Genomic DNA, 11,356 nt, shown 5'->3' with positions numbered 1-11,356 from the left:
ACATATGTTCACAGACCAGTTCATAAGTTTTGAAGTATCATTCTTTTTTTTTTTTTAAACACATAGACATTTATTTCTTATAGTTCTGGGGGCTGTGAAGTCCAAGATTAAGGTGCCAGCAGATTCTGTTCTTGGTAAGGCACTCTCCCTGGTTTGCAGACAACAGCCTTCACCTAACCCCTTGCAATATTACAGCACTATTTAGCAAGTTTCAAGACTGTTTCTTGACATGATCTCCCCCAGATAAAGATTCTGTTTAAGTGAAAGCACTTCCTCCATACTTAATCATTCAGTGTATTTTGATCATTCACAATACAAATAATATTCATTTAGCTCAAATCTCTTTTAATACTTTTTAATGCTCTGGTCACTGCTTATCTTTTAAAATATTGAAATATCATTCTTGAATCTGGTATATTCTCACAAGCAAATTGTCACTCACAACATACCTAAATTCTCCCTTTTCTATTGGTCAAACGTAGTGTAAACAAAGTACTGGAAATTAGTTCTTCATATCTTGTGCTAGAATTTCTGCCTTATGGTCTTCACATAAGCCTTCACTATTATGAATTTAAAAGTCAAAAGAAAAATCCAGGATAACTTCATGATTTTAGATTTCTTTAAATGTTAAAAAGAATAGCACCATTAAATTAGAAGATTCCTAAATCATTATTCACTTCCAATTTCCTAGGAAAAATATCAATATACTTTCATTCTCCAAATAAATTAAAAGATTCCCTATAAACATACATACACACATTTCCTAAATTGTGTTTTTATGGCTTCAACTATTTATATGCGACAACTTTTGAAAACTATTAGATTGTTTAGATTGTTTTATTTTCATTTCGGTTGCTTGCAGTTTACTATAGACCCCTATTATAGCATGATTCTGTCTGACTTTATGCTAATTGTTGTTCTAATTAATTCAAACCATTTAAAACATGAATTTGAAAAATCTTAACTATGATTTTGTAACTAAAATTCTTTTTCAAAACTTTGCAAATATTCTGTGCAAACTAAATTAGGGCTGAGAAAACACTAGATTTTAAGTTGCTCAGTGTTCTGAAAAAGGTGAAAAGGTTTAATGAAACATGCTCATCGGAACAACACCCATTTTCAATTTCAACATAGCAAACCTCCTGTTTGTTCTTAAGACAAATTCAAAACCAAACATATTGAGACTGGTGATTACTTAAGATAATTTATGCAATCATAAGCCAAAGATGCAAAATTGGCAAAAAAAAAAAAAAAAAACCAACAAAAAACCAAGCAAGTAAGCAAAACTCTAACACATGTAGGACACACCCTCTCACTATATAAAGGCTTGTCACTGTCCTCAGTAGCAGGCACTGCTGGGCTAAACAGCATCACCATGTCTGTTAAATATAGCTCAAGCAAGCAATACTCTTCCTCCTGCAGTGGAGGAGGAGGAGGAGGGGGGCGAGGAGGAATAGGATCGTCCATCAAAATTTCGAGCAGCAAAGGCTCCATTGGTGGAGGGTTTTGCTCACGGGGGTTCAGTAGTGGCTCTTTTAGCCGTGGGAGCTCTGGTGGAGGTGGCTATGGAGGGGCATTAGCAGGATGTTTTGGTGGAAACTATGGAAGCAGCATCTCTGGGGGCTATGGAGGAGGCAGCTTTGGAGGGGGCAGCTTTGGAGGGGGCAGCTTCGGTGGAGGGGGCAGCTTCGGTAGAGGGGGCAACTTTGGTGGAGGGGGCTTCGGAGTGGGCAGCTTCGGTGGCGGCAGCTTTGGAGGAGGCTTTGGTGGTGGATTTGGAGGAGATGGTGGCCTTCTCTCTGGAAATGAAAAAATAACCATGCAGAATCTGAATGACCGCCTGGCTGCCTACTTGGACAAAGTTCGGGCTCTGGAAGAATCAAACTATGATCTAGAAGTCAAAATCAAGGAGTGGTATGAAAAGCATGGCTACTCAAAGCAGCGGGAGCCTCGTGATTACAGCAAATACTACCAAATCATTGAAGATCTTAAAAATCAGGTAAGGGGCATTTTAAAAATGCAACTTTAAGCCTCTTTTTATTCCATGTAATTCAGATACATTTTAAATTAACTACAATGTTCACTGTGTTTGACTACATTGCTTTCTTGCTTCCAAAAACAATCCAGTCTCTTCAAAGGTAAATAGTTATGAGGGTATGGTCATTGCAATCTCCATCCAACATGTCTGTTGTATGTCTTATAAGATAGGAGATTACTGAGAAATTTTTAGGTTTTAATGAGTGTATAATGAGCCCATAGTTAAAATACATTAGAACACTTATAAATATAGGGACCAAAAGAATTACTCAATGAATCAGAACAAAACATTATTTAGATTGATAACAACAAAAAAGTACTCATTACCAACACTGCAAGAAACATGAATTCTCCAGTATGAAAATGGGATATTGCTTGCCTCTAAGGAATTTGTAAATTTCAGCTGTGTGCCAGATCATATTCATTTAGAATATATATTTATAACAAGTTAAACCAAATATGGGTATGAGTCAGTCAAAAGTTAGCTGCAATAATACATGGAAATCACACATTATACAAGAGCAGGACACGCATGCAGGAACACAGCCAAATAATTCCAGTTAGTTTTCAGAAAGGGAGGATACAGAAATAGAAAAGTATAGAAACTTCAAGAGAACAAATGACTCAATTTTAAGTATATGGGTAAGCCTGCAGTATGTCAGATTTAAAATTAAAAGTTCCCCAAGATTTAGTAACAGAACAACATAGAAACGCAGTTCATCTAGGCCACTATAAAAGCTGTATCTGTATCTGACTTCTTTGTCTCTCCCTCCAGATCATCAATCTAACAGTTGACAATGCCAAGATCCTGATTCAGATCGACAATGCCAGGCTGGCAGCTGATGACTTCAGGGTGAAGTAAGCTAAGCCAATGTGGTACAATACTGTCACAACAAACACAGGAGCTGTTTTTAACAATGTATGCCCACAATAGCATTTACATTTTCCCGAATTCATTCAAAGTTAAACCCTACTGGAGCTGTCAGAGAAATTTTCAATCACAATATTACTTTTTAGACACTGTTAAAAGAAAAAGATGCATTTTAAAGTAACTGCTAAGTTTCTTTGCATTAAACCACTAATATCCCTGTGTGAATTAGTGTATATAATAAATGTTGCCAAGATATGAAGGCAATTCTTTATTCAGTTTTTAAACAGTCTCTGCCCAGGAACACCTCCCTGATATAAGTTACACTCAGTATTTGTATCATGCTTGTTTCAGGTATGAGAATGAGCTGGCCCTGCGCCAGAGTGTGGAGGCTGACATCAATGGCCTGCGCAGGGTGCTGGACGAGCTGACCCTGGCCAAGACTGACCTGGAGATGCAGATCGAGAGTTTGAAAGAGGAGCTGGCCTACCTCCGGAAGAACCACGAAGAGGTGACCAAAAAAATTATACTTCCCCCAGTCAAAAAGGGACTCGTGGTCACCGTGCAGTCATTAAATGTTTCTGTTCCTCAAACAGCAAATGAAAGAGCTTCAAAATGTAGGCAGTGGTTGTGTGAATGTGGAAATGAATGCTGCCCCGGGTGTTGACCTCACTGAACTTCTGAATAACATGAGAAGTCAGTATGAACAACTTGCCGAAAAAAATCGCAGAGATGCGGAAGCCTGGTTCAATGCAAAGGTAATTCACCTTCCTTCGCAACAAAGCCAATGGAGATTTGGTGATTATTTCAGAATTTTCTCATCACTCACCCTGTTTTTAATATTCTAGAGCAAGGAACTGACGACAGAAATCAACAGTAACATTGAACAAGTGTCCAGCTATAAATCTGAGATTACTGAGTTGAGACGCACTATTCAAAGTCTGGAGATCGAGCTACAGTCCCAACTAGCCCTAGTAAGTTAATAATTCTGTCGTGAAATGGCTTCACATTGTCATGTGAACTTTCGTGCTCACATAAGAATAGGCAACACAAGAGAAAATCCAGAGTTGGGGGTAAGAAAGGAGAAATAAAATTGGAGCTCTTTGTTAATGGGAGAAAAGCATTATTGGCATTGATCTAAAAGTGCTGAAATGGAAATACCACCATTAAACTCAAAACACAAATCTATTCATTTTCTTTATTCCTCTACACGACTTATTAAATTATTAAAGAAGCCTCCCTGTACTCAGCTGAACAATGAGGTCGTTAAGCTACAACATATTCTCTCCTCTTTTCAGAAAAAATCCCTGGAAGCCTCCTTGGCAGAGACAGAAGGTCGCTACTGTGTGCAGCTCTCTCAAATTCAGTGCCAGATTGCCTCTCTGGAAGAACAACTGCAACAGATTCGAGCTGAGACCGAGTGCCAGAATGCCGAGTACCAACAACTCCTGGATATTAAGATCCGACTGGAGAATGAAATTCAAACCTACCGGAACCTGCTAGAGTCAGAGGGAAGGTAAGTTATAAAATTTTTTTAAAATCATCCCAATTGCTTTTTTTCAGTGTTCCAAGTCGCAAGGCTTTTCCCAAAACCCAAGGATGTGTCAGGGAATGGGAGAAAGTGGAAAGAAGGAAGGAGGCAGAGTACACAAAGAGTATGCAACCAGTCTCAACGTCCCACGGGTTTGACCCAGGAATGATTCCTAGGGTTGTGTGTGTATAAAATTATTTTAAAACAATGGGTTTTAAAATACAAAATCGACGGGGGTGGTTTTTCTCAAAACATATTTTGCTTATTTCCTAAATTAGCAGTAACTGGCAAGTAACCTGCGGCGGCCGCGGTGGCGGCAGCTACGGCGGCGGCAGTTCCGGCGGCGGCGGTGGCGGCAGCTACGGCGGCGGCGGTTCCGGCGGCGGCGGTGGCGGCGGCGGCGGTGGCGGCAGCTACGGCGGCGGCGGTTCCGGCGGCGGCGGTGGCGGCGGCGGCGGTGGCGGCGGCGGTGGCGGCGGCGGCATCTACGGCGGCGGAAGCTCCAGCGGAGGCCACAAGTCATCCTCTTCAGGGTCTGTTGGAGAGTCCTCATCTAAGGGTTCAAGGTCAGCAGACACTAGCTTGGGTAATCAGAATTAGTTTTAACTTTGTGATGTTTCATTTTGGGAATTTTTTGCTTTTTAAGCTCTAGAGCTGTTTTTGTTTTGTTTTGTGTTTTTAGGAGCTGCTTTAAAAATTAAAATCTTAGAGTTCCCACTTGCGTTTTTTAACCAACTGTAGTCTTGACACCAGTCTCGAAGGGAAAATGGCATTGACTAAAATGCTATTGCTCGAGTGCTTTTAAAAGCAATGTAAAAAAATTAATTTTCTTTTTTTCAGTTTAATGTATTTTTCTTTTAGATATTTTGATGTTACTTAGTAAGGACCCCACAAATTGTAGTCTAAATTCTATCCTTTTTATTGTCATTAACTTACAGATACTAACAAAACCAGAATAATCAAGACCATAATCGAGGAGGTGGCACCTGATGGTAGAGTCCTTTCAACTATGGTTGAATCAGAAACCAAGAAACACTACTATTAAGCCACATCAAGAGGAAGGTCTCCCCTCACACAGGCCATTATGCACAGAGGCATGAAAAACAAAATCTCCAAGAAAACACTTCACTCTTAATGGTCTATGGAAATAGATCCACTCCTTGAACATAAGGTGTCTAAATGGTGTTTTGTAGTTTCTGTATTTCTTCTTTTCACTTTACCAGAAAGTGTTCTTTAATCCAAAGGAAAAAAAGAAAAACTTTCTATTCTCATTTACTAATGAATTTCAATAAACTTTCTTACTGATGCAAACTATCCAGTTCGGTCAGAATTGTCTTTATTTGAATTAGACAATGTTTTTTAACCTTATAGACTAGTAAACTATAGCATTTGAAGATTGATTTATCCAGAAATTCTGGAGACAGATTGTCATTATGATTTCTCTGAGGCAGTTTTTTAATCTTACGAGTATGTTGGACCAGTGTTAGTAATCTCACTGAGGAAAAAGTCCATGAGTCCCCAGTCTCTTTCTCCAAGATACAAAGTATGTAGGAAGCTCCCAGTTCTCTGGCATTGAACTCTTTCAGTCCTGCAAATTCTGGAAAATCTCAACTAATACTCCAAAGATAAAGTTAATTGGAAATTTCACATTTTCTGATTACTTGCCTTATCACATTTACCTGTTCTTATTTTCTTCCCATTCCTATATTACTTCTGCCCAATTGCTATACAGCCAAAGAGATATCTTCCAACACTTACTAGCCCAATAAAATCATATTACCCCAACAAAATTATTTGGTGTCTATCAGATGAACAGGAGAAGCACCGTCAAGACACGATGATGCCAATTTAACCAAAAGGACACCAATTAATACAGTGACCAGTACTAAAGACCTGGTACTTGTAGGGTCAATCTAGTCACATCCTTCAGCCAATAGGAACCCAACTGACATTACTTACTACCCTGCTAGTATATGAGGTAGGTAAGGGTTGGAGTTATTCTGTGCCCCTAAGACTACCTTGTGTTCCCTGGTGGAATCCTGGGTTACCCATGTCCACCAAATAGCAGCCTTCCTCAGTATCCTTCATGATTTGAGCTCCAGTTCTCCCCAAGACCTGAAACCTAGTCTTCAGGCCACTTGAATGGGACTCCTGCTGGGTAAACCCTATGCTCCACCCCAAACTGACAGCTGAAGCCCTATTTCAATGTGAACGGACTTCACTATAGTGAAAACTCCACGACCTACTAAATATTACCATAGACTCTCTGCTTTAGTTTACATTTCTTTTCACATGTGTACCAGCCACCCTTCTTGGGGGCCAGTCTGTTGAAGTCCCAACATGCCACTTGTACAGCCCTGAAACAGATGTTGCTGGGTAAGGACCCTCTGAGATCCTACTGTGTAGATACAGACTGCTATTCAAAAACACTCTCTTCTAAAATATTATTATTGGGGAGTTCCTGGCGGTCCAGTGGTTGAACCCTGCCAAGGGCCTGGGTTCAATCCCTGGTTGGGGAACTAAGATCCTGAAAGCCATGCGGCACAGCCTAAATAAATAAATAAATAAATAAATAAATAAATAAATAAAATATTATTATCTAACAAAGTTAGCCAAGTTCCTGGGACCTGAGTATTGTTCATAATCCAAGATGGCTATTCTCATTACTTTGAATAAGTGTTTTAATATTCAATAACACTCATTTGAAACAAATACAAATATGTTATTATGAAATAGTTGTGTGCTCCAAGCCAGGATCTCAGCTGGTTAGTTATTTATCTGGTGGGGTGGTGACCCAAACCTTCATTCCTGAAAGGTCTGAATCGTGGTAGTCCTGTCTTCTTACTTTTTTCATCTTCTAATATCTCCTTAAACATTTATATTAAATATTCTCTGATAAAGTAACTAGTTTATCTCTGATAAATGACTACTTTCTTGATAGATGTTGACTAATCTGATTGTGGTAATTGTTTCTTGATATATGTATGTCAAGGCATTAAGCTGTACACCTTAAACTTATACAGTGCTGTATGTCAAATATATCTCAATAAAACTGAAAAAAACAAAATCAAAAAAAACTTTCCTTGACTGTACTCCAAAACTACAGTTTAATAAAGACAGTTTGTCTAAACAAGCAATTTGATTTTAACAAGAACATTCGTATTTATAATTTAAAAAATTATTGTTAGTGGTACAGGTCACTATTTTTACTACACAGATTTACCATGTAGCTATTAATCAAAAACTCCTGTACACATTCTTACAGATTCTAAAGGTGTTACAGAGTCCTGCTACTTAAGCAGGAAGTGCTCACTGAGACTGGCGAGCCAATTTTGACACATGTGAAATCATGCTAAACAGCAAAAGCTTGTTTCTGCAAAGATTTTGCTTTATGCTACTACAAGCCTTGAAACTTTGCACCCTGACCTTATGTCCATGATGAGTTGATATCTTGCTTGGGCATGGAGAAGTAACTTTGTTATGGCCGGCTTTATAGGGGAAATAGCTTGCGTTAGTTTTATTAAGTAAGGTTCATCCAGTATTTCCCATCTAGATCGCATCTTGAGAGTGGAAATTAGGGGAAGAGCTCATTTGTGGTTATAAACATACATTTCAAAGTCAGGGATTCCTGGACTTCGTATCCTGGCACTGGCATTTACAAATCACGTAACTTTTGGACAAATTACTTGAACCCTCCTAAGTCTTAGTTTTCTTATCTCTACAGTAGGGATAATAATTACCTCATATGAGATTATAGTAGGGATAAAATGAGTTAACACCTACAAAGCCCTTAGAAAAATGCCCACCATAGAGTAGGTACTGAAGAAACAGTATTCTGTTCAGCTTCAAAGAAATACTCTTTTTGGCTAAATAACTTAGTTTCTCCAAAGATGGACATCACAGTAAGTTGTCAGAGTAAGTGATCATTAACATGGTCTACCAGGAGGTGGAGAACAAGGTCAGGTTGCCCTCCTAGGGCTGCAAAGCTAAATTCCAGTGCATCACAAAGGGTTATGACTTGTCTAGTTCCAATAAAATACAGCAAGAAGTTTGTGAAAGTAAGTGAGGAAGACCAGATGACTGTCTCCAAGGTTTGAGATAGTTGACCACCTCTGAAAGCCACAGCTGTGGTCATGAGGCAAACTATACAAGCTGTGTCCCTGGATGACAAAGGGGAACAAGTTACCACAACAGAAATAAAACCAGTCTGGAAACTAGGTGTGAGGGTATTTTTTTCTTTTTGAAGGATACTTTTTGAACTAGGTCATCCCACAGAAAAACCCATGCCATAAGAGGAGGGACCCTTTGTTATCTTGCTCCTCAGTCTCTAGATAAAAGCACAAACACCATCTACATCCTAACACTGAGAAAAAGGTCTTTTCAGCCTAATGTCAGTTAGGAAAGGAAGGAATTGTTGTGAATTGGTAGACATATTGGACATTACCTCCAGGAAGAATTTGGGTAGTGTTCTGAAAATAGTTTTGTCCTTCAGGACTTTAGCAAAGAAAAAAATCACATACTTAAGCTTTTAATTAACCTTTCCTACATAGAATAAGTTATCTCTGAAGAAATGCTAGAAAAGTGTAAATAAATGTGTTCAAAGGCTAGCTAATGACCCCTTTGGAAGAGGAACTCTTATTAAAAGTTTTGATCTATAACTGTTGGTGGGAATGTAAATTGGAGAAGCCACTATGGAGAAGAGTATGGAGGTTCCTCAAAAAATTAAAAATAGAGCTGCCATATGATCCAGCAACCCCACTCCTGGGCATATATCCAGACAAAACTATAATTCAAAAAGATACATGCACCCCTATGTTCAGAGCAGCACTATTTACAGTAGCCAAGACATGGAAACAACTTAAATGTCCATCATATAGATGAATGGATAAAGAAGATGTGGTACATATATGTATGTATATACAATGGAATATTAGCCATTAAAAATGATAAAAATAATGCCATTTGCAACAACATGGATGGACCTAGAGATTATCATACTAAGTGAAGTCAGAAAGAGAAAGACAAATACCATATGATATCACTCATATGTGGAATCTAAAATATGACACAAACAAATATATCTACAAAACAAAAACAGATTTACAGATATAGAGAACAGACTTGTGGTTGCCAAGGGGGAGGGGGGTTGGGGGAGGGGAGGACTGGGAGTTTGGGATTAGCAGATGCAAACTTATTTATAGGATAGATAAACAACAAGGACCTACTGTATAGCACAGGGAACTATATTCAATATCCTGTGATAAACTATAATGGAAAAGAATATGAAAAGGATATATATACATATAACTGAGTCACTTTGCTGTACAGCAGAAATTACACAACATTGTGAATCAACTATATACTTCAATAAAATTGTTTTAAAGTTCTGACCTATAGAGCCTCTGTAAGGTTTTGTAAAGTAAGAAATTTGAAGGGAAGACTAGAAGAAGAATGGGACCAAAATGCATCTTGATAGATTGAACAAATTGTTGTAAAGATAAAAGCAAGTGGGGTATTGCCAACAAGCACATGAAAAGATGATCAACATTACTAAGCATTAGGGAAATGCACATCAAAACTACAGCAAGACACCACCTCACACCCATTAGGACAGCTACTATCAAAAAAAAAAAAAAAATAGAAAGTAGCAAGTGCTGGCAAGGATGTGGAGAAATTGGAATACTTGTGCCCTGTTAGTGGGAATGTAAAATGGTATAGCTGCTGTAGAAAGCAGTATGATGGTCCCTCAAAAAATTAAAAATAGATTTACCATATGACCCAACAATTCCACTTCTGGGTATGTAGCTAAAAGAATTGAAATCAGGGTCTTGAAGAGATATTTGTACATGCCATGTTCAAAGCAGAATTATTCACAATAAGAGCTTGGAAGGCATCTATGTTCTTGTCCACTATATCCCCTGCTACTAGTACAATGTCTGGTATATTGCAGGTACTCATTAAATATTTCTTGAATAAACAAAAAAATGAATGAATGACACCCGATCCGCAACATAACTGCAGTCAAAAGTTTCATTTTGCTATTAACTAGAAATTCTAAAGAGAATGTTGTGAGAAATACATTTGTGCTTTTCTTTAAGAAGGATTTTTGCATTCTTTGAGCTTTTACTTTTCTACCTGACTTTAAGACAACTGCATATACTGAAAGGAACCACACTAAATCACCAGGCTCATCTTGGCCTGATTCACTAGTTTGATGCTGTGTATCCTTGAACAGTCCTTTTCTTCAGTTTCCTCGTCTTTAAATCAGAGGAAGGAAACCTCTCTTCCTAATTCCCAGATTCATTGTAAGGTTCAAATAAACTAATATGCAAGAAATCCCTTCGGAAGTTGTAAAGCCTGCTATAAATGTAAGGAAATGTCATCTTTATATTCACTGTGCTCTGGACTTTGGAAAAGATCATTGTTGACATTGCTTCTTAACAGGGTTGTTGTTGTTTTTAAAGCTCTTTATTGGAATATAATTGCTTTACACTCTCCTGCCAGGTTTTAAGGTACACCAAAGTGAATCAGTTGTATTTACACATATATCCCCATATCCCCTCCCTCCTGTGACTCCCACTATTTACAATAGCCAGGATGTGGAAGCAACTTAACAGGAGTTTAATAATTTCCAGCTGAGGGCATATGCGACCCAGGCTGAAGTCAGGTCCAAGAAACACCCATTTACAGGTGAGTGCTGTCCCCTGGTGGAGATAGAAAGGCGGGGCAGGTGCGGTTGACCACATGGGATCTCCAGGGGTGATGCCTCCTGAAGAGGAGAAACCACTTAAACTTACACATTTTTTTCTTTAAAAACACCTTTTTTCCTTTTTTGTCACACAATGTTCCTTTGGAAATGCTTTCTTTACATATGCAGAATGTAGACCCATTACACCAATTACTTGTCTAATTATTGTTAT

At 38.4% G+C, this 11,356-nt stretch overlaps 1 protein-coding gene across 3 annotated transcripts; it reads left to right on the top strand.

Annotated features, from left to right (window-relative positions):
* Window positions 1-1,336: 1,336 nt before the first annotated feature.
* Window positions 1,337-5,750, top strand: KRT10 (keratin 10). 3 transcript variants are annotated; one of them, XM_057714897.1, is made up of 8 exons: window positions 1,337-1,999; window positions 2,813-2,895; window positions 3,260-3,416; window positions 3,502-3,663; window positions 3,754-3,879; window positions 4,204-4,421; window positions 4,718-5,022; window positions 5,375-5,750. In XM_057714897.1, exons 1-8 carry the CDS (start codon window positions 1,376-1,378, stop codon window positions 5,479-5,481), a joined length of 1,782 nt encoding a protein of 593 aa, XP_057570880.1. In that variant the 5' UTR covers window positions 1,337-1,375; the 3' UTR covers window positions 5,482-5,750. The 3 variants fall into 3 exon arrangements, with proteins under 3 accessions (XP_057570880.1, XP_057570879.1, XP_057570881.1); XM_057714896.1 differs by having other exon boundaries at window positions 4,715-5,022; XM_057714898.1 differs by having other exon boundaries at window positions 1,338-1,999; window positions 4,715-5,002.
* The last annotated feature ends 5,606 nt before the right edge of the window (window positions 5,751-11,356 follow it).

This window comes from Hippopotamus amphibius, chromosome 17 (genome assembly GCF_030028045.1).
Source record: "Hippopotamus amphibius kiboko isolate mHipAmp2 chromosome 17, mHipAmp2.hap2, whole genome shotgun sequence".
NCBI lineage: Eukaryota > Metazoa > Chordata > Mammalia > Artiodactyla > Hippopotamidae > Hippopotamus > Hippopotamus amphibius.
This window is presented reverse-complemented; position numbering and strand designations above follow the sequence as displayed.

What these genes read in the sequence shown, in the direction of transcription:
- KRT10 (XM_057714896.1), top strand. Translation starts at nt 1,376, where the DNA reads ATGTCTGTTAAATATAGCTCAAGCAAGCAATACTCTTCCTCCTGCAGT. An exon ending in TTGAAGATCTTAAAAATCAG is followed by an intron (nt 2,000 to 2,812) that starts GTAAGGGGCATT and finishes CTCTCCCTCCAG; the next exon opens with ATCATCAATCTAACAGTTGA. An exon ending in AAGCCTGGTTCAATGCAAAG is followed by an intron (nt 3,664 to 3,753) that starts GTAATTCACCTT and finishes TTAATATTCTAG; the next exon opens with AGCAAGGAACTGACGACAGA.